Raw genomic sequence first — 23,522 nt, forward strand, 5'->3', positions numbered from 1 at the left:
GTGTGTTGGTGGAGTAGCCAAATACTAGAAAGAAGGGACCTTCTTCAGATGTGTGTATATACCCGAAAGAGGTTTGTGACTGAAACTTTGTGCATATTAAAGTATTTTAAAAGACAGTTTGCAGTGGTCCTTTCTGCTTCTAATTGTAAAAGTTGTACATTTACAACCTGGTTGGCTGATTAGTGTCCTGTAACTTTTGAAATGAAGCAGGACTTGTTTAGATACTGTTATTCCTTTAACAGTGTTGTTGTAAAAGACAAAGTAGAAGAAAAAAGACTTTCTGCACCATTGTGTCCATAACGCCTCACACCTTTAGCCCCTATAACAGAAGAATGTTGATTTTCTTGCTCTACAGTTAAAACTTTATACAGACAGAGTTGTGTTTCATTCTTTAATAAAATGTTGACATAAACAACATGATAAAAAACGGAATATATATATATATATATATATATATATATATATAAGCACACACAGAAATAACATAAAATTGCTTCAAAATACCAGAAGTATAATAACCTCTGCTCCAGTGTTGTCATGAGTGGTTTAAGGCCGACTTACTGTAACTCACGTAACAGGCATCAGCTTCAAAAAGCTCTGAATGGGCGTCACATGAAGATGTAAGAAACTCTTAGTCGGAGCCACTTCTTAATTTTTTGTCTTTGAGAGTCAAATGAGACAAACTTTTGACAAAAATGTAAACAAGTAGATTTTTAAAAAACTAATCTTTTCACATTAATTTCTACACTCCTACAATGCCCTTGTAATTAAAAGCTGACTAACTGAGCTACAGTATGAATAAAATGAAAAGAACTGTGTATACTAAGAGACGTGTTCATGTATAAAAATTGAGTGAGTTTGACTATTTCTGCAAACTAATGTAAGTTTCCACATTAATTTTTGGTGTTTTGCTGTAAAAAGGAAGAACAAGACATCCTGTTGAAAGCCGGTGTGGCTGGTTTTAATCCCACTGGGACAAACCAAACAAGTGTAGTTGTATTCATGGCTTTGTAAGAGATTTTGGACAAAGGCAGCATCCAAGTGACCTATTTCAAACTTCATTCTTCTTGCAAATGTACACTACATGCTTTTAAATAATCAGTGTTACCGGCATTATCGTATGTTCTATATTTACAATCTTAAAAACTAGGTTTAAAATCTCAGCCCTCTATAGAAGTGGGCTCGGTGATAGTGGGGGCAGTGAAGCTGACTCGGACGTCCCGGGGGTAAAAACCCTGAAGAACCCCGTCCACAATAACATCTGGGAGACCTGTGAGAAAGGACAGTCTGGATTTATACTGTTGTGGGTCAGGCCGTCATGCTTTTAAATGCTTCTCAGTTAAAAATGACGACATCCAGCAATAAAAATACACACTAAAAATACACAGTGGATGGCTGTTTCTAAGGGTCAAAATGTCTCAGAGTAGATTTAACAAAATCCTTGTTTCCTACCTGACGTGACGTTGGAGAGATAAGGATCATGGAAAAATCCCACAACTCGCTGATGTGGCAAATTATAACTGAGGAGACATTAAGGTTAAAATTATTACATGAAGTTAAAGGAAAAAAGGTGATTGATTAAGTTATTATTTGTGCAGATTTCCCCATTAGTGTGACTGTACTGGCAGGATGTGGCATGTATTTACATTAAAGTTTTATTATGCCACATGCTCGATAAGCAGGCTCTATGCTGGCACACACACATTTTAAGCCTCTCCATTACACTTATTCTATTTTATACTCTTTTCTTTCACACTTCAGCTGTGTTTGAATGAAACCTGCAAGACTGCAAAGAGTTAAACCTTTCTCAAAACAAAAAAAAACTGCACTGGACACATTTTACTGAGGTTCAGCTACAGGTGAAAGTGCACCGATAAATGTCAGTTAGAGAAGTCTTTCATAATCAGTCACTTGTAAATGAGTCGTCATTCGGCTTTAACTGTAATAAGTGGATTAATGGTGTTACAGAGACAACAGGAAAGTCACACAAAGCTCAATACTCCTGACTACTATACATTCCTGCCAGCAGACACAGTACTTAAACACACAATGACTGAAAAACTCGAAATACGAGTAAAGATCTCACCTGTAATCTTGACTGTCTAGGTCATCAAGTGATCTGAAACAAGAGCACAAAACTACTCAACACCTCCTGCAAGCACACAGTGAAAATGAAAGGTTTATGTATGTGTTCACAGTCCTAAAGTTAAGATTAAATGCAGCACTCCATGATAAAGAAGCAGCTTCCTTTTGCTTATAAAGTTACAATATGTTTTAATCCTGCTCTCCCACATACACTACTCTTTATAAAATGTGTTTTACTATCTTATGTATTCAGTTCAGTAAAAAGGAGACTGAAGGCCCGCCTCCTACCGCGTGTCACCTGTCAAACTATTTAAACCTACAACACTGAAAAAAAACATTTTGTTGATGTCAAATGAAATACAAACAGGTGTAATGTTAAATATCTGCACATTTCCTTCCTCACTCTCTGATCATTATGTATACGACGTGTTAGAGCCAGTGCTTCTTCTCCCCTCCGCTGTGAGACATGTTTCTGCAGTTCGATTATGTTGCTGCATTGCCCCCAATCCAAAAATAGGGGATCTAATTATAGCAACATCTCTAACATCTGCTGGTGCAGTCAGGAGGAATCTGGACTGAAGGGGAACTCACTCCATGCTGCTGATCTTGTTCCCCGTGTGAAAGTGTTTAAGGTGGAGGAAGTCCAGCAGCACCTGCGGCACGTCGTCGTCTTGATAGATGATGTCCTGGCAAGCCAACAAAGTAATTATTGGTTAAAGTGGTTTTAAAGCTGATTCACGTGATGTTATTGTAGCATATGTTGTTGATTTATATTTTTGGTTAATTCATTTTTAGTTGGTGCGACTCCACTAATTTGTTTTATCCCCTTTTCAGTTGCTGCAGGCCCGTGGTGGTATTCCCCCCTCCTGGGTGCTGTGGTCCCCTGGGATTTTGGGTGTGTATGTGTGCGACTGTCATGTGTGCCTAGGTGACTTAGATTTCATTCTCCTGCCCCACCGGTAGGCCCCCGCTCCTGATTAGGTTCCCTTTCCCCCTTCCTGTATGAATGGGGAAAGGGAACTTAAAACTTGGAACCACATCTCCTGCCTATTGCGTAGATAAACCTGTGTGTGTCTTGTTAAAGGTTATATGAAAGGTAAACAATTCTTTGGGTGAAATTCCCAAGGTGGCATTGTGTGGCAACTTGTAAGGCTAGTAAGGGTGTAATATCAACTTAAGCTTATTGCCCTAAAAACCCTTGAAAGTGTATACAGACGTGGAACATCACAGCATTGTATTTAGCCCTCTGCTCGCCACATTATGAACAATTTTAGATATAAGACATAACACAAAGCATCTTTCAAACATACTGCACATCAGTGAAAATCTCTTAGTCTTGACAAATCCAGCACCTTTTCACACTTTACTGGGCGTTCTCATCGATGTGTTTGTTACCTGGATGTAATCTTCCAGCTCCTGCCGCCTCTGCTCCAGAGGTTTGGTCCTCAGGTGCGGGTTCCTTTTACTCGGGAAATCAGGAGTCTGGATGATCTTCCTGAGCTGAAAGCATCAAAACAGAAAACACAAACCTTCACATCAACTGTAATGAGGCGGCTACGATAGCAGACGACGTATAGAGCGTCTGAAATGAAAGGGCGCCAGTGAGGTGGAAGAAAATGAGTCACAAATTACATTCTTACCTTGTTATACAGCTACAATATTTCAAGTTAATATCCATTTAGAAGAAGTTTTATAATGAGCTTTCACTTCTCAGTTGTCAAAGTAACAACATGTGGAGGATTTTTGGTGGTGCTCAGTCCCAGAGACACTTATCTTCCTAAAACACTGTCATTATTAAAAGATCAAATCATGGTTGTTGGAATTTATCCAGTTTGAATAATCTGAATTATCTGATAGCTCAACAGATTGTGCACAATTTTAATTAATCCTTATTAAAGTGGGGAAGCTGCCTTCATGATTTATGCACCAAAACTATGCACACCTTACTCCTATCAAACTTTTTAAAAAAATAATAAAAAAAATGAGTTAGTGATAGTGTTAGTTTTAGTGTACTTGTTTTTATTTAGTTTCATTTTTTAAATCTATTTAACTTTCATCTCTTGTTTTTTTTTTTTTTTTTTTACCTATGCTGCATTTTATATATAAAAAGGTGCTATATATATAAAGTTCATCTTCCTATTATTATTATTATCTTGTGTAAAATGCAATAAATTTGGAGATGCTCAAAGAGAAGCTCCCCTGCTGCATGTTAACTATCTAGTTATATGTTACAAAACCACACTGAACAGCATGATAGATACAGTATGTGCACATACACAGTTTAAACAGTGACATTTATTTTGTGGTAATAATAATAGCAGGGATGAGTTGCATTTACATACTTTTCTGTGCAGAGTCTGAAATTCGCTGTTTCTTCTGAGAACAAAATGTTTCCGCCCATTAAACAAGACTTCAACTCTGAAAAGCTGCAAAAGAAAAAGAAAAGACAGAAGTTATTCACAATGTGTCATTTACTGAGTTTAATGTTGATGACAGTTGATGATAAAAATGACATCAAATATATACTGCGTTTTTGTCATTATCATGTTCCTTCTCCTTATCTGACATGGTTCTCTAATTCGGTTATATATTTAATAGCAATCATAAAGAGGATTAAGAGATTAACAAAGTTTAAAATAGTTCCCTTTGTATTGTCTACATGTGCAACAATGTTTGTTGACCATGTAAACACCAACAGATTTAAAACCCTCCATGACTTCAGCTGCAGATTTTTGCAGACAGAATTCAATTTAATTCCAGGTTTAGCCGATAAATACAAGAGATGCTGCAGTTTTGTGCTGAACCAACAAGCTTCAGCTAATATAGATTTCTATTTAAAGAACACGTTAAAGCTTATCATAGTTCCCCTTTTGTAGAATAGAATAATTTCCCTTCTGTAAAAAAACGTTAGTATAAGATGTTACAGATTAACTTAAAGCAGGATAACAGACAGTTATATTTCAGATATAAGTATGATGAAAGAAGGTATATTCAACTGCTTTTACCACGTTTGTTGTTTTGACATGAAAAGTTTGAATGCCAATAAAACAACAACATTATTTCTCCACCAGGAGGAGTTGCAGAACTTCACATTTCATTTGACATAAATCTGCTTATCACAGTTGCACAACACCGTGCATCATCTGTATATGAGATGAGATGCATCCTCATCTCTGTACTAGAGGCTGCTTTGTGAGTAACATGAGTCTATCATCTTGTGGAGTAGTATTCCTTTCTTACTTGACTTAAAGGACGGGTTTTAGAATTTCACAAGTATGTCTTAAAATAGCAGTCAGGTGCCAGTTTCTAACATTTACCCGCTGTAATCATTCCTGCTGTTCACAGTGACCATTAAAAGATTCCCTTCAAATGTTCTTATGATTTAAGTGATAGTAGACAAAACCTACACTGCTTTTTTAAGCAAAACATTATCCAAAAGTTTAATCTGACGTTAATGAGACTTCAGCTGGCGATGGTAGTGGAATTAAGTTGATATCTGCCACAGTTACAGTCTTTGTCTTTTCCTGTTCAGCTCCGGTGGAAGTATAGTAACAAAAAGACGGACTTGATTTGACTAACTTGTGCATCTGAAGCCTCATTATCTTTACATAAACGTTTAAATACATTTTCTGCACAGAAGGAAGCTTGAGGATTTTGTCCTCCATCTCATATATTGAAAGTGCATTATGAAGGGATCTTCTTATGGTCAGTATGAACAGGACGGATGATTACAGCAAGAGAAAGTGTCAAAGTTCACGATTGTTTTTCGGACAGACTTGAGACATTGCAGCACAATCGCAGCGGCTTGTCTGTTATGCTTGTTTTTATTGCTTTGTTTTAGCTTGTGTTTTTGGGTGTTGCACGTTGGCCCCCGCTGGCATCTATATTTCATTCTGGCTTTTTTCCCCATTCATCTCCTGTTACTCAATAAACTTTAACTATCATTTAACTGAGGTCAGCTCAACACATTGCAGCATGTCCTCTTCATTGGAGTTCAACTGGAACAAATTCCCCACACTGGTGTGAATGTGATTGGTTACACATTCATAACGAGGGGATTGTTCTCTAGAAGTCTGACTCACACTGGTCTGTTTTACAGCTCCATGAACTTACTGAAAATTACTTTATAGCCAGGACAATAAACTGGTGTGGAAAACTTAACGCAACACATAAACAGACTTATTAAACTCATGCTCCCGTTTTCAACAAATCTCCGGGCAGGATACACCCGAGCCTGCGGTTCCAGATCTTGATTACTGTGTGTTTGTGTATTAAGAGAGAGGTGTTGTACTGCAGTATAATGTCACCACTGTTTTACAGCCTTTATGCAGCATTTATGTCCAAGTGCAGAAAAATTTCTCAGAAAAACATCAGACGAGACAAAAAAGTTGTTCATCAAATGGTCCGACACATATACTGAAGAAGAGTTTTGTTTTGAGTAATAGCTTAGATATAGCCTTAGATTAATTATCTTTAACTTTGTGAGACTTTTGCTTTTACTCTGCTACTGTTTAGATAGAAAGACACTATCTGATGGCTGCACTACTTTGCTCAGTGTTTATGTGTGTGTGCAAAACACAGCCCGCATTTATTAGAAAAGGGTTAACTGTTAAAATTTAAACAAGTCAGCAGTGAATGAATGAATCAGACCTGAAACAATGTGAAAAATCCAGTGTTGGGATGTAACTATAAGTACTTTTACTAATGTACTGCACTTATGACCACTTTGAGTGCTTCCATTTTATTCTACTTTATACTTTTAAACTTCACCACAATTCAGAGGGAGTTGATTATTCTATCAATTAATCAATTGTATGTTTGGGTCTATAAAATGTCAGAAAATGGTGAAAAATGTCAACTACTGTGTCCTAAAGCCCAAGATGTAACCTAAACCTGATTTGTCATGTTTTGTCCTGACCAACAAACCCAAAGACATTCAGTTTATAATCACAGAGGACAAAATGAGCCAGAAAATATTCACATTTAACCAGAGGATTTGGGCATTTCTTCTTGTGTCTCTATATTTTTTTCTTACATAACAAATCTGGATACCATCGCTGCTTAGACTTTAAGCTTTCCTGTTTGCAGCTCAAACAACATACCTGAAGGTGTGTGAGCATTGCTGAAGTCGTGTATCTTCAAAGCAAACATCCTGCATTTCAGTGTTGACTTTTACAAGTGGAAAGAACATTTACTCAAGTACTGTATCTATACAGTTTTGCAGTACTTTTACTGTAGTATTTAGGCATCCTGCCACATTGTAGCTGTCAGAAAGAATTATTGTACTTTATGTTTTATGACAGATTAAGATTACATTACAAACAAAACTCATAATCTTTATAAGATAAGATGCACTGTTAAAGATGATGCATTGTTGTTGTGACTTGAGGCTCCAACAAATAAAATATACTGGATTACACAACGAAAGGAAACAACACAGAGTAATTTTGATACTTTAAGTGTATTTTGTTGTCAATACTTTAGTAGTTTACTTAAAGGACCCAGTCTGTAGGATTTAGTGGCATCTAGTGGTAATGTTGCAAATTGCAGCAAACTGAACATTTCTCCTATTCCCTTCCAAGCATGAAGGATAAACTATAGTGACAGCAAAACTTGCAGAAAAACGTAAAGTCCCTCTTCAGAACCAGCGTTTGGTTTGTCGGTTTCTGGGCTACTGAGGATTTGCGGCCGGTGGAAGTTGATGGGCTTTGTGGAAGAGGACCTGCTCTCTATGTAGACATTAAAGGCTCATTCTAAGGTAATGAAAACTCAACTATTGTTATTTCTGGTGATTATACACTAATTAAAACATACATGAATATTATATTCCATTTCTGCCAAGTCTGTTCTGCACATGTCATTTTCCACTGCGCCTGTTTAAGGGTTCTACATACACCACATCTATATCTTATGTGTTGCATTCTGAGATTGTGGCTTAAATACATGACGTCTTCTAAGCCTTAATATTATGATATGAAATGTGAACTGTAGTAGTGTTTGAACCAACTACAATCATCGGTTTGTGTTGAATATATGCATTGTAATATCCCTTTAACAGTACGCAAAAGCAGTCATTACAAGCATATAATAATGATCTATTTAACTTATTTATAAATCTTCCTTTTATGAATTTGGGCTCCCACCCCTCTAACATCCTTTGCACGCCCCTGCTCTGCACCTTTGAACGCAGAAGCTTGAATGAGGACTTTAACTTGATGATTTGTATTTAATTGGCTGGTGTTGCATACTTTAACTAAGAAATACTGTCAGACTGTTACTTCTATTGCGGTATTACACCACTGTGATATATAGTTTCACTTGAGTAACAGGATCAGGCTTCATCTCGCACCTCTGGATAGAAATCAAAGAAAATCCGCGCTGAGTTCACTTTCACTCCGCCTGCAGGTAACCCGGCTCACCTGGCGTCGCAGTTCACCTTCACTTTAATACTTTACTACCACAGTACACAAATAAGTACTGCATACTCTGTTTTATTATTACTGCAAACCACCAGATGTGATTGTGGAAGCATAAAAAGTCTTAATGTTGCTGCAAAAGTGGGATTCAAAGATGAGACAGATCGCGTCCTCACCTTTTTAGACTTTCCCGACTCATCCACTTCCCTCTCCATCGATGGTATCGACACTTCAATCATCGGGAAATCTTCTTCCACCACCATCAGATGCGATCAGTGATCAGTGTGCAACTTTCTACAACTGAGCAGAAACTGAAAAGTCACCTCATGCGAGTTTCTCTGCGTCTAGGAACTGAAAACAACAACAACAAAAAACCCGTAGGAGTCCGTTTGTTGCGTCTCTGCAGGCGGTTTGTGCTCCACCTACACACTAATTGGACAAACCAGAGTGCAGGCGCGTCCAGGTCCATTAAAGGTGCAGTCCAACATTTTAGAGAAAAGGTCCAGCAGTTAGTGACTGTCGACAGCTGCTGCAGAAAGGAAAATGATAATCACGAGTTTAGTTCACATGATCTTGTCTGGAGATGTGAAATGTGACGTTTAGTGGGCAAAGAGCATGTTGGGATACAGAGTCTGACTCTGCAGGTTTATTGTGGGATCATGACTCCACATGTGCTGATGTTGTGTTTTCTTTTAGTTATATTTTCATTTGCAGTTTTGTTTTGAAAGCTGGTGGAACATTATAGAAAGAAATACAAAGTCCACTGAAAGCTCCTCATTTTAAGCAACAACAAAAACTGCATGTGAAGTGACACGTGTGTTTTTCATGCTGTATTCATTCAGTCAACTGTTTTACTTTTTATAATATACATATTTTAAATTGTATTTCTAAGTACTACTACTAAGGTCTAAGTAGAGAACACCTTCATATAGCAGGCATCCTCATTATCCAGTCTCAGCATTTTTAATCAAGTACAAATGTTTTATAAGTACAACTTATACTTAAGTATCATTTCATATTGCGAAAAATGCGGTGTTAAAAGTGTCAACAATAGATCACATCGAACAGTCTTATTTTTGTTAGAAATTTGTTAGGAATAGAAAGAACCTGATTGTCCACAATGTAGAAAAGGATCTTTGGTTTCAGCACAAAGTGCACACAAGTTAACACACATAACTACAGTAAAATGTTATTTTTTCAAGACAGTTTCTGCAGGACAGCAGAGATAAGCAGAAGCACACACACACACACACACACACACACACACACACACACACACACACACACACACACACACACACACACACACACACCTGGAAGGTCTAAAATATTCCTAGTCCATCACGAGCTGCTGACTGTCCGACTCACTGCTGACAAAAAACAACAAATGCTTTTTCACAAATAAAGACACTGTGCACCTATAAATTTTATGATCTGATATTAATTACTTTAACATATATCGTAAAACAAGACAGCAAAAAAGAAAAACACTGATAATACAATAAAATGAAAATAAAATAAAATAAAAAAAGGCAGAAACTGTATTTTCTGAGTGAAAAAGTGTATTCAAGGCCAGTGAGTAACAGCCTTTAGAAACTGGCCACTGATATTAGTGGTGGGACAGCGGACAGCACAGACACTTTCAAATCCAGGTTCACTTCCCAGTGTGCTTCAAACACAAAGTAAAACAAAAAACAATCCACTGGATGTTAAAAGGGATGTAAACCCAAAACTACTCACATCCTCCAAAACTGCTCAAAATTGAAACCAAACTACTCTCAGTTTAAAGAGAATAGTAGGTTATGTTGCATGATAAGTTTAAACCATTTTCCCTCTTTCAGTGTTTGAATCACACGTTTACGCATTATTTTCCTCTTTGTCGTCTCGACCACAATCACATACTCTGCCCGTAACTTGTCATCATCATGAGATTTATATCTTCCCGTCCCTGTCGTTGCTCTCTTGTGTTATAATTTAAGCTGGCAGAAGCGCTTACTTAAGCAACTCCCTGTGAGGATGCAGTATGTTGACCTTAACGAGTCACACATCACGACGGGGTAAAAATATAACAGTGTTTTAGTCGTCTGAGTGCTGCGTCAACGCCGACACTCATGTGAGTCCGTGTCCTGCTGGTGAACGGTCATTGTGTCTGAATTCACTCTGTCAGCAGACGCAGGCCATACACATTAACAAAAAGGAAGTTAGTCTTGGTTTTGTCACTGTGATATAGTGTTTCCTTGACAACTAAAGTCTTATCAGTTTCTACCAAGAACATACATTTTAAACAGATTCAAAAATTAAGTGAGTTTTCTTTTTGTTCCTTTTTAAAGACATATATATGTGATATATGTGTTATCTTTCACATTGTCCATTATGCATCGTTGAGTTGATTCAATGAGTATAAAACTAAAACTCGTGGGTCAGTGTCTCAACTTTTCACTTATAGAGACTTAAGACAATCTCTCAGGAATTGTTGCTAAAGCTGGGTGGAAACAATTACAGTGTTTTTAATAAGCCCCGAATGGCAGAACCAATCCAAAGTCTTTAGGGCGGCCCTTCATATTGGGGTGGTGACATACAGTTCACTACAGAGGAGAATGTGGGGCGGGGAGGAGCATCTTTTCAGGTGAGGTGTGTCCTTGACAAAATGTAAGAGGTGTAGGTTTGTTAACGCCCGATCTCGCCACCATTCGAGCCACTACCGTGTATTTAGAAATTCCTAGACTTCAGTAGGCGGAGAGCTCAGATTGTATGGTATTATGAAATGAATATAAAGGAGATTAGAGAATGATGTTGTTTCACACTTCATAAAAGACTTCATAAAGAATTTGTCTTGTCTTTGAAAGTTTTCACGACAACACAAATCAGTGAATCTCTTGGCAGTTAAGTTTCTTTCATTATTCTTTATGCTCCTTAATTACTGAGCCTCTGGTGTTATTTAGTGAAGTTAGAAACATTATCCTCAGTTAAAAGAGGACTTGAGAATTAGTATTAAACTGCTGTAACACTGTTAGAACAACATTTTTATTCCACATATTATTCTTCCTTGTCAAACCCATGGATGTATTAACCCTCACATACTGTTCAGGGTCAAATCTGACCCATTTTTACATTTGAAAGCAGTAAATACACTCTAAATACTTCTTACTTTTTCTCAGAAAATGTATGACTTATCTTTTAAACATTTGAGTGCAGCTGATTTTTTAGAGTTGTTGACCCATATTTATTCAAAAAATTACTCTTGCATTCTTTCATTCATTCACATTTAATATAGTTCATGTTTTTCTCCATATACAGAAGTGTAAAAACTGAATAATAAAGTCTCCCAGCTCTCTGAAAGCTTCATTAATGATTCATGACGGCCGGTCGCACCCAGTCAGCGGCTCCTCACACCTCCGAAAACATTGCAGCAAATTTCCAAACAGGCCGTATTTGGATACACTTATCACAATCTAAATGGTTAATTTCTCACCTGAAAATATATTGAAATGAATAAAATGACATGTCAACAGCTTTAAGTCAGGCTCAAAATCTCAAACATTGTGCAGTCTATGTACGTATGTTCACTAAGCTCACACTGCATACTAAAAAGTCCTGCTAATGTAGTACACTGTACATCTGGGCAGTTGGAACACATTACATACTCAATTTGACATTAAAATGATTATAAATATTATGTTTGTATGAGATTCTGAACACAAGCTTTATGAAACTGGCTTCACAGCCTGCTCCTCTTCCTCAGAGCTTGGTAAAACTCTGGAGGCTACATTACCCACGATGCAACTTCCCCACTGGTAGCTCAACCACAGATTTGGCTTTGTTATACTAGTGTTATTTAGTATAACTGCGAGCTGCTAGCCTCAAGTTTACTTAAACAACATACCTCCAGAGTTTTTAATATTTTTATACTTGTAATCTTCAGCTCCAACTGATATTACCTTTAATGACATCACTTGAGGCAATTTATTAGATTTTTGGCGGCTTCCTCTGACGCCACTAAAGGTTTCTCGACACTGCTTGTTTCACACATGCAGTACAAGCTTTGATGTGTAGAATCTGTGGAGTTAGGTGAAATTTATTTCACTCTCATGTCTAGGTGGAGAATATGAAACTGCAGCCAGTAAGGATTAGCTTAGCTTAGCATAAAGACAGGAAATGGGGAAAACAGGGGTTATTAGGGTTGAGTGGGGACAGCGTTGACTAAAAAAATCATATGAAGGGGTGACATGGTTAAAAAGTTTGATAACTACTGCATAAACTACAGTCTGAAAAAAATTGGTGGCAGAAATATGTTTTTTTTTTATCATCCAGTGACCCATAAGACTTATTTTACTGCCCACAGCTGCGGTCTAGGCCCCCAGGTTGGAAACTACTGACTGAAATCAGGAAGTTATTGTACATGAGAGTGACATGAGTTTCACTATTAGACGTGTTTTCTGGAGTTTGAATTGTCCTTTCTGAATCTCTTTGCAGTGGAATGTGAGGGCAAGTCTCCACAACTTCATGCATCGTGAGTGTTTGTCATTTATAGACATACCAGCCGGTCTGGGGAGCGTGATGCAATTTGTTTGAGTCAGTGTGTGAATGAAAGAAAGCACTGTCATCCAGAATAACTGTGTTAGCTGACGCATTCTTGAGTCCTGCTCACACTGTCACTGAGTTATTTACTGGTTAGGTTGGTGGTCAGTAGTGCATCCAAGCAAAAAACAAACAAAACCCTCTCATACAGACCTTTCAATTTTTCATCATCTCTTTTCTTTTTTTAATTGCTTTCCATGAGTTTTTGTTGTATATTAATTGTTTTTTTTAATCCCTTACGCATTTGTTTTTATATATTTTGTTTCATAAAGATATAAAACTACACCGCATGAAACACTGAGCTAAATATTTATTTCATACACTTACACACACTTTTCTTCAATCCAACATTTTCAACAACTGGCAATAATTCAATTAACTTCTCTTGCTCTTAAACAAGTACACTGTTTTGCATACTGCTGTGACAAGTGGCAAATAGATAAGATGTTTTACACTGAAGTCTTTGACCTCTGAAGCTACCTGGATATTGCAGAGCGAATGATGTCTTCCAAACTGTCCATCTGAAAGAAAGAGCAAGAAGGGCAGTTTAACTGGTGTAAATGTTTTACCTAACTCTGGCTAAAAAGAAAACATGGTTGAAAATTGTATCAAATCTTGTCTTAGCATCTCTGGAAGCCTTATTTTATGCTGCAGAAACCTGATACCAGAGCTGAGTTGTAAAGGCTGCTTTCACTTTTAGCGCATGCGTTTGCAAAGTCACCTAAAAATCTAAACACTTAAACCTCTGTAATGTCAAGACCGATGTAAATTATAACCTGCCTGCAGCTACTTGTTTGATTTGCTAAATACACAATAAATACATGACGAATACATAAAATGAATGCATAAATAAACTTCTGTGTTTTAATTGTTGGGCTGAATGTATAACTATCTCATTGACATTTGTCCACCTGCCTAACCACGTGCAGTAGGCCTCCTCAGTTTTACCTGCTTGCCCTCTCCCACATTGAAGTTTTTGAGCCCGTAGAAAGTCACTTGTCCATTACTGTCCCCAACCAAGACGCAGTCTGTCCCTTTGGCAAACAGCAGCGAGGTCATGTTCACACCAGGTGCAGCATGGTGCACAATGACGGAGTCCACGCTAAAAGTAAAGGTGTGTGTATTTGTTGGACACACAGTTATTTCTGGCTCATGTTTAAATCAGTGAGAAAGAGAACTTGAGAGTAAATGAACTCAGAACAGAAACCTCTAAATTTGACTTACATGCTTGAGTTCAGGTCCCATATCTCCACCTGTTGTCCATTAATGGAAGCAAACACTGTGGGCCAGTTTGGGGACCATCTGACGGTGTACACTGCCTTCTGGGTGGAAGTGAAGCCCAACACGGGGGTAAAGCAGTCCTGCTTCCACAGCTGGATGGTCCAGTCAGATGAGCAGCTCAGGAACACACCAGGACTGAATGGAGACCATTCAATGCGGTTCACAGGACACTGAGAACCAGCAAAAGGTGACATGGAGTGAATATACTGCAATACTTGTCAAGTAAATGCTGAGAGATGGTTAACTAAATGTGAAGAACTTGTCAGGAAACATTTATTGAAGCTCGATGGAGGAGAACAGAGTTACACTAAAAGTGAAAACACTGTGTTATGCCACTCAGTTCTACAGTATGTTTAAAGCCTTCACCAAATCTCTGCCGTAACTACCTCAAAATAAGGTATTTCTTCACACATCTATGCTGCTATTGGTTATTGAACTATAAAGAAGACACTATGCTGACTAACATTTACTGAAGTCTATACAGAGGTTGCTTGCAATCCACGAGGAGACCAGTCTGACGTCTGCACATCATATCTCCACCTGACCTCGGTTACCATGGGAGACAGAAAGATGAACCGCTCTGAAGGAGACAGGTCATGGCCTTCTGTTCCCAAGATAGAAACTAACCAGAGAATGACTTAGCGAATACAAATATTTCCCCCTCAATACTCAATATACTTATAAAATGTTCCAATTTGAACAATAAATCAAATGGCTGTAAATCAAATGGCATCAGTATCGCTGAAGTCAACACGTGGTATTACATGTTTTTTTGGTAAATGGCTCTAAGGTCATTACCCATTTTTGTAACATCTGAAGTTAATACTATAAATTATCAGACCTCACTGCTTTATAGCCGAGGGAAACACTGATTATACTCCAAACATTTAATATATTTCTGGTATAATAACTCAAACATCCTCGAGCAAGTTTTGTGTGATTTGTGTTCAAGACTAGTTAGACTGATTGAGAGGCTGGCTTAAACCCAAAGTTAGCTCCAACACATCCTTTTATCAGATGGAGATGATGGAATATTTGGTCATTTACCAATGTGAACATTTACATATTTAGCATTTACATTGAGTCAAAGTCTTTAACCAGAAAGACTTACAAAGTGCTTCCGATAAGTGTCCAGGAAATGCTGACTGTTGGAAAAAGAGCACTTATGGATGAGGCCCTCCCATGTGCCTGCCAAATAGAAGCTGGAGTCCTGTAGGTTCAATGAAATCCAGGACAGACATAATAAGAATTAAACTGAAGTCATTTGGCAGTCAGAGAAACACAAACCATGAAGAAAAGTTAATCAAGATGAATTTAGATTGTTCCTATGACTATTAACTTCCTGGATGAAAGAACAACTTACTGTTGGATGGAAGTCGACACACAGACCAGGAGTCATCGTTGACAACACGCTGCTTGCCTTCTTCTTGCCCCCTGCAGCTTTCTTCTTCTTGTCTTGAGTCCTCTTCAGCTTCATCAGGTCTAAGAACATGCATGATTTTAGATAGGATACGAATATTATGACTCTGATTATTACTGCGTTAAATCACTGCAATGCTATTGTTAGACCTCATTTGAAAGAATTCTTAAAATGAATCTCATGCATATTAACTACTAAAAATACCTACATTTAGGGTAATTTTTTTCCAAATGGCAAAAATGATGATATTTTAAACTCAAAGCTCATCCATGCATTATGTGCTGATAAAATATCTAATAAAAAAAAAATCAAATCATTAGGTTTCTAGTTAATTTTAATAACAGACGTGTCAGTTGGTTACAATACTGAACCGCTGTTTACTTGTTAATCTATGTTTACTGTACAGTCTTTATCATTATGTGTGTAAAACTGTAATTACAGTGTTGAAACCCTAGTCTGTTGCTGACTACAGTACCTATGCAGTCAAGGCCATTGCTGTGGAGGAGCCACTTGGTAATCCTGCCATCTGCTGACACAGAGACGAGAGATTCTACTCTGTCCTCCCCTGATAATCTCATCTCTTGTTTAGTCCAGTTGACCTGCCACACTGGATGCATGTGCTTTTTGGAACACTCGCTATTAAATGAAAAATATTTAGAAAACAGAAAAGAGGTTTGGTGCAATAGTACTTATTTTTTTCAATGTGTAATGTAGTCTAGGTTAATTTCCATGTTCAACAATGCACAGACACACACAAGCCCTTACCTGCTGGTGGCGACACATGCCTTGTTTTCTTGACCGTGGACGCTGTAGATGGCTACGGTACCGTCATACATCCCCACTGCCAGCTGGTCTGGGTTGTTGGCTGAGAAATCCAGAGATGTGACACTACTGTGACAGTGGAAAACACGCTCCGGCCACTGCACAGAGGACACATTACACCATTTAGAATCACTGTCACTCCTCCGTGAACTAATATTAAAACATTCAAAATATGTCCTAATACCACACAATTTTGGGTATACTAATTATCCAATGTAGAGCACTGGAAGATGATGGATAAAAGAAAAAGGAAAGCAAAAACATAAATTTACTGTAAGGTTTTTGAGAGACCAGCAGCAGATTAGGCCACTTTTCTGAGTACTGAGGTCAATGTCACCATAGCCCACAGCCAGTAAGTCCTTACAGAGAGAACAGAGCACAAACATGTTTAAGTCAAATATGAGACATCTGATTTAAATAGAAACACTGAATTTAAGTTTTTAAGACAAGTAATAATAGAACCATAAAAAGTAAGCATATGTGGTGTCCGAATCTTAACATAAAAAATCCTGCACAAATACTTCCCGTATAATACTTTCTCTCAATGTCAATACTGATACTTCAACTCAGGATATCTGCCTATACAGAATAGTAATCCAATTACTGTACTCTCTTTTCTCAAGATTTAAAACATTGTTACACCCCACTGTTTGACGGTGTTACCAGGTTCTCCTTGTTCCAGGCCATGCTGGTAATGTTGCGTCCTTTGGTGAGCTCACAGCTAAAAACCCAGAGATGTTCCAGAGCTGGAGTTGGAGGGCTCTCCTTATCCTCCTCGTCCTGCTCCTCGGCCTCAGGCTCAGGCTCCACTGTGCAGTCAGGGTCTTAAACAATAGACACATTAATATTAGTATGTTACACATTGCAATTGACAGAATGACAGCAGTGATAATGTGACTTTACCTGCAAGAACGGGCAGCTGTCTAAAAGCAGCCAGTCTGGGTTGAAAGACGTTTGCCAGGATGCTCCGCTCCATTACTAATAAGCTGTGCTGGAAAGCCTCGGACAGCATGATCTCCAGTGGGTCGGACTCAGCATTTAAACCGGTCCCGCACATCTCTATTTCTAACAGGGAGCTAATGGTACTGCCTGAGGACAAATACAAGAACAGTAACACATATTAAAATGTTCAGAATTTATATTATTGATTGAGATCCACTACTATAAATGGCTTCAGAACAGACACATTTGTTAATCCTCTCCAGCCCCAAGTACCACTATCTGAGCACATGCATTGAAACACCGATTGAGTCAGCGCTGACTAAGGTACTGTTACCTGTGCCGACTGTGCTGCTGCTGCTGCTTTCTGGACCTTTGCTTGTCTTCACAGTGCTCTCTGGAAAGTCAATCTTCCCATTTTCAACAGTTGTACTTTGTTTACAAAAAGAGTCGTAGATATCCCAGACAGTAGCCATAATGCCTGTGAACATGAGAACATTTTACAGCGTTCATCAATGTACTGATTCTCATCTCGACATAAATTGATAGACTGTAATTCAACTACCAAATGCAGCAATCTGAATTAACAACTAATTTTAAACATTTTTTTAATAAATGTATTTTTTTCTTTATTATTGTTATTTAATCTTACTCAAGTATGTTCAATATTTATTATTATTATTATTCTCTTTTTTGTTTTGTTTTATCTATTTATTTTATTTTATTTGATTTATTTCTTTATTCATTTATTTTCCCTCTCTTTCTTCAGTTTGGTGTGCTGCATGGCTGTCTGGGATGGGGGCATTCGATGTTGTTCTGTTTGTTTAAACTCAATAAAAAGTATCTTAAAAGATTTTAAATTTGAGGGTTTTTTTTCCATCCAATCAGCTCAGCTAAGAAAACCTGTAGAAAGGAAACTTTGCTGTTATCTTTAGAGGTTAAACTTTGGACTTGACATTAAATGCCATTGTTTGAACTGGTGCCTTACTGCCAAGTTCACGTGTTTAATTATTGTTGACTGAATGAATACTTTACATTCTAAGAAGTATAAGACTCTTTGTCCCAAAATTGGAAAGTTTTGTGATGTCTGTTAAAACTGAGAGGCCCCTGTTGGGATTGTGAAGTGGGAATGAGTAAAATTAGTAGCTTAAGTTTTGAGTAAACTCCCTTTGACTACCAGTTGAGAAATACACATTCACAAAAAAAAGGACACAAACAAAATAATTAAGCCTGACCTGCATCCACCATGACAATCTTGTCACTCTGGATCGCTTTGTCTTTCGGTGCTCCATTGAACGTCTGCATTGATCGGTTTACATACTTATCATTGCCCATTCTGTTCTTGCAGAGATCAGCATATTCAATGTTTCTCTTCCTGTAAGAACAAGGTGAAAATATCAACAGCTTGTTTCAACCAAAGAAGAGCACTACAAGTGATTTACAATAAAGACATATGACTTCCTATGCTTGTTACACACTTTAAATCTTGCATAATATCTAAGACAGCCAATCAACAGAGTCATTTATTCACTTAAGAGTCTTTGCATCATCCACATCCTCTGACACCAAAGTATTGGGCATATTCAGCAGTGAAATGGTGTCCGTCTCAGAGAGGCAGATGTCCACCATCTCATCCAGCATTTCTTCTGTTAAATGTTCTTTGTCTTTGTCTTTTTTTCTCTTTACTTCTGGCAGAGAACAAAATATAATGACACAAAAACAAAACAAAAAGACTCAGAATCTACTACAATAATGCATAATTTTATCTTGTAGGCATACTCTCATTATATTATGCTACTGTATATATCACGATATTGTTTTGCATGTAACATTGTAACGCCATATTGCCAATGACATGTAAAATACATGGTGAAGAATATGCTAGTCACCAAGATGAAAGGTTAATACAAAAACAGTGATATTTTTAAGAAATCAAACAAATAAATACTGACCACATGGAGCTGGTGCGTGGACTGGCACTTCCAATTTGGGAACGCTATCCTCAGTGTCCTTGGTCAGTGAGGCTTTGGTAGAATGGCTGGACATTCTGCTGCTCCCGAAAAACGAGCTGCAAAACAGTCATGGTACATTTTTAGTGATCAGACGTGTTCTTAGATTTGATCTGCTACAGCTACAAAGGCACAAAATAAACAGCCAGATGTAGAGATTACATTGTATATAATAAGTAGAATTTGTAACAGATAAAAACGGGACTAAATAAATGATAGATATGACCACTGAAATGCTGATTTCTATATATTTCACTGGTGGTTATGTAAAAGTAAAGAAGCAACAAATGTTGCGTTTAACATTTTAATGTATGATTAACTGTGCCGTCTCATGAAAAGTGTTTTTTGCTATTGTTAAGAAGTTTATTGCTACTTCCTTGCCTTGGTCCAAGTTAAGTAAGATGCAAGTTCTGAGTGGATATATGACCACTGCTTTGATCCTATAGACCTGTCTATCCTGAGGAATGTTCATGTTAACTACTTTAAGGGGACTGGTGGTGATCAGGTTCTTAACCTGTGTTAAGATAAGGTAAAGATTTAGGATCTTGGAAAGGGCAGGACATGTTTAAGTGTTAGTTGATCATTTATGGCTCAAGACTCCACTTTCTTGTGTCCAGGGCCCTGGGGGATGTGTGACCCTTGTGTGACATGACTTTTGGGTAATAAGTATGCATATATGTAACTGTATTATTTGTGGCTATTTGCCATTGGCTGTAGGCATATAGGTTGATATGTTTGACCAATCATAGATCATTTCTCTGTTCCTTTAGAGACTAAACTAGATTAGGTTTGTTCTTTGTTTGTTCAGATGAGCTGATGTTACTGTGTGTGTGCGCTGTCTCCTTATTGTACAATTCTATTTGTTTAATCTTTAATCCAGTAGTGTTTTGTGTATTATTTCATCTTTGCGTTAAGTTTCCACGACAGTCAGGTTGTGCCATAACAAACAGGATGCAAACCCTCCACTCATCCTGTCTCAGATCAGCTCCTAAACCTGCTGTGTGATCATCAAATCAGCTGGTGTGTGTGTGTAAGATTGTTACCAGTCACCTGTGAGATGCTACAGAGAAGCTTGACATGGATTTCAAGTGATCTGATCCCGTGCTTGAAAAGATTTCATCCAGAAAGAACCTGCCTGGTTTGGGATTTGTGTCACCTGGCTCTGCATGGTAGAGAGTCGGAGGAGTGACGTCACTGCCATCGTCATCCAACACCTGCAAGGAGGGAGAAATCAGTTTATTGAGACTGTGGACTCTATTGTGCTGCTGTGGTTCTGCTTGACAACCAAGTCTGCTACTATTATTAGACATACTTCTATTATTATTATTGTTGTTGTCATTATTGTTGTTGTGCTTCTCTGTGTCTCTTTCTCCAATCTCTTTCTTCATCTTTCTCTCTCGACCCAACCAGTCCAGGCAGATGGCCGCCCACCCGTCGCCCTGTTCTGCTTGAGGTTTCTTCCCATTAAAGGGAAGATTTTCCTTGCTGCTGTCGCCAAGTGCTTGCTCATTGGGGATTGTTGGGGGACGGTCTGTACCTGCTTTATGTGAAAAGGGCCCTGAGATAACTTCTGCTTTGATTTGGCACTATATAAACAAAACTGACTTGGCTTATTCGGCAAATTTGGGGAGAGACATTATTGCAAAATTTGAATGTATCTATTTATTTTTTTCACTCCTATGTTTTGTTGTTAATATTATACTCCTGATGGATAAATTATAGCCTACATATACAGACCAAGAAAGTCTTGCCCTCATATAAATGGCTTTTGGGCAGAATTTAACAAAGTTCATAAATTCATAAAGACAACCAATAAAACACTAAACAGAAATTAATTACTGAATTATAAAAAGTTGTTTAGTCACCTACTATCTCCCCCCCCCCCCCCCCCCCCCATTACGTATTAATCATGTGACCAACATTTTAGTTATTATACATTTGAAGTGTTTTGTTTTATTTGCTATTTTGCTTTCATTCTTCAATTATGTATTATTGCTTCTTTATTATATTTATGTTATACGAACTTGAGTTGATGTTTATTTGTGCAATAATACAGCATGTGTCTAGCTGTTGTTACAAGATTAAAGATATAAGATATAAAATGGGAGCTTGAGGTTTGTGTCTATAATGAGCTTATAATCAGGGTTCCCACACAATTTTACCATTGAATTTTCAAATATTTTCCATAAGTATTCCCTAATATTTTACCCCATTTTCATGACTTAATTTAAGTAGTTTAAGGTAAGCCCACATAGCGACTATAGGACACAGTACCAGGTTTTTACCTGCCCTCATCCCAAATCTGTTTCAGTTGGAGAGCTTTGTTGAGGCTTTTTGTTGAACATCATAACCATAGCTGTCAAATTTCAGAAAACCTTGGAGCCAGATTTGAGGGGGGGCTTTCAAGAAAGTTTGGCTTTCATGGTCACGACCTGATGTGGTTGGGACAGTCAAATGGGGCAGGGGGGTCTGGTGGTCCTCCCCCAGAAAATTATTAACAGAGTAAATGTAATTTCCTGTATTTTGGTGCCTTTTAACAGCCGTTTTGACACTATGATCTCACTAAATGATGGGTGCATTTTGCAATATCCCAGAGCAAGCGTTTGGCCCCAGATCACAAATTACAAGATATTAAAAAGCTAAATATAGAAATTGATGATTAGTATATTCATATTAAATTAATCTATTTTTGACATGGTAAAAGTGGGAGGTCCAAGTACATCGGGCCATCACTCATTCAAAACTTTTCCAAAACATTCACCTAATTCCAAACCATTTCCAGGCCTGGAAAACCGTTTTTCTTTATTTTCCAGTAATTCCATTACCGTAGGAACCCTGAATAATTTACTGTATTTGAATATTAAAAATTACCCTTGCTGTTTTCTTGGGTTCTTGATTGTCACCCTTATCCTTAGCCTTGCTGTCTTTAGCCTGGGTGGAGTTTCTTCTGCTTTGTGAACCTGAAAAGCTCCATACATGTCTTGAACTGTGGCTGGCTCGATGCAGTCCTGACACTGAACTCTTCATTAATCGAGATGATCTAACATTAACAGGAGACAACAACAAAAACAGGTGAGTTAGCATAGACACAACTTACTGCTGTGTTAACTTTATTTATTGTAATGTTGTTATTAGTGAATCTGTGTAAACTTACGAGTTAAGCACCGGGCTGCCTTTCTTCATTTCTTTGTGATGACTGCACATTTTTATGGTCTCCCCACACCGATGAAAGTATGTATCTACTAGCTAGCTAAAGCTGAGTATTTATGGTTATCTCTTATCGGCGCTAATCAATCGTTACTCTAAGTTGTCATGGCAACGCGAGTTGTCGTGGCAACGCGATGACCTGGCTAGTTCTCGGAGACAATCGAAAAGTTAAAATTGACATAATGAGACATATTTCCTTTATTTATTATTTATTTTATTTTATATTCATATCATTTTATTTCCCATTTGTGAAGATATTCTGACAAAACCTTTGTGATTTTATTGTTGAAAATATTGGCAAAAGTTTTAATTTAGTTTGGAGGAATGTGTTGTTTGGTCTCATGGAAATAAGCAGTGTTGGGGAGTAACTATGGTTACATGTAACGGCGTCATGTAATTTAAAATAAATGTAACTGTAATCTGTTACAGGTTACTGAGAAAAAAAATGTGTAGTTAAATTACAGTTACTTATGAAAATGTTGATGAGTACAAAGGGGGTTACATCTGAGGAGGGTTTTTTCCTCATTTTTTAATATTTAACATGATACTGAATATATTGCTGTTTCTTTGAAATCAATATATTGTTTTATATTTTGTAAATAAATCATAATGTGGGCATATTTGGAGCACACATGGGCTTAAATGGTGTGACAGTACCAATTAAGCCCATGCCAGACTTCTGAAAATCTTAAAATGTTCTGACCTGGATTACACATAGGGTTGGGAAGGTTACTTTGGAAATGTAATAGGTGACAGATTACTAGT

General features: G+C 37.6%; 2 protein-coding genes across 2 annotated transcripts; both read right to left on the reverse strand.

Annotated features, from left to right (window-relative positions):
- Window positions 1-1,160: 1,160 nt before the first annotated feature.
- snx22 (sorting nexin 22) lies at window positions 1,161-8,764 on the reverse strand. Its single transcript, XM_062420824.1, has 7 exons — window positions 8,678-8,764; window positions 4,428-4,511; window positions 3,481-3,585; window positions 2,677-2,771; window positions 2,087-2,119; window positions 1,453-1,520; window positions 1,161-1,270 (listed from the first exon to the last, which is right to left on the reverse strand). The coding sequence occupies exons 1-7, from the start codon at window positions 8,762-8,764 to the stop codon at window positions 1,161-1,163; spliced, it is 582 nt and encodes a 193-aa protein (XP_062276808.1).
- Window positions 8,765-13,555: 4,791 nt separating this feature from the next.
- On the reverse strand, window positions 13,556-22,733 carry LOC133981945 (dynein axonemal intermediate chain 4-like). The gene is made up of 17 exons (XM_062420825.1): window positions 22,705-22,733; window positions 22,422-22,590; window positions 20,601-20,764; window positions 19,494-19,609; window positions 19,073-19,274; window positions 18,777-18,916; window positions 17,879-18,022; window positions 17,506-17,691; window positions 17,266-17,426; window positions 16,875-16,961; window positions 16,546-16,700; window positions 16,256-16,416; window positions 15,724-15,842; window positions 15,472-15,570; window positions 14,304-14,530; window positions 14,028-14,181; window positions 13,556-13,600 (listed from the first exon to the last, which is right to left on the reverse strand). Exons 1-17 carry the CDS (start codon window positions 22,731-22,733, stop codon window positions 13,556-13,558), a joined length of 2,358 nt encoding a protein of 785 aa, XP_062276809.1.
- Window positions 22,734-23,522: the final 789 nt, after the last annotated feature.

Source organism: Scomber scombrus, chromosome 6 (assembly GCF_963691925.1).
Source record: "Scomber scombrus chromosome 6, fScoSco1.1, whole genome shotgun sequence".
Taxonomy (NCBI): Eukaryota; Metazoa; Chordata; class Actinopteri; order Scombriformes; family Scombridae; genus Scomber; species Scomber scombrus.

What these genes read in the sequence shown, in the direction of transcription:
- snx22 (XM_062420824.1), bottom strand. Translation starts at nt 8,764, where the DNA reads ATGGTGGTGGAAGAAGATTTCCCGATGATTGAAGTGTCGATACCATCG. An exon ending in AACAAGATCAGCAGCATGGA is followed by an intron (nt 2,120 to 2,676) that starts GTGAGTTCCCCT and finishes CTCTTGTTTCAG; the next exon opens with ATCACTTGATGACCTAGACA. An exon ending in CTAGACAGTCAAGATTACAG is followed by an intron (nt 1,521 to 2,086) that starts GTGAGATCTTTA and finishes ATGTCTCCTCAG; the next exon opens with TTATAATTTGCCACATCAGC.
- LOC133981945 (XM_062420825.1), bottom strand. Translation starts at nt 22,733, where the DNA reads ATGAAGAAAGGCAGCCCGGTGCTTAACTC. An exon ending in GATTGTCATGGTGGATGCAG is followed by an intron (nt 18,023 to 18,776) that starts GTCAGGCTTAAT and finishes TCATGTTCACAG; the next exon opens with GCATTATGGCTACTGTCTGG. An exon ending in GGTCTCTCAAAAACCTTACA is followed by an intron (nt 16,701 to 16,874) that starts GTAAATTTATGT and finishes TCCTCTGTGCAG; the next exon opens with TGGCCGGAGCGTGTTTTCCA.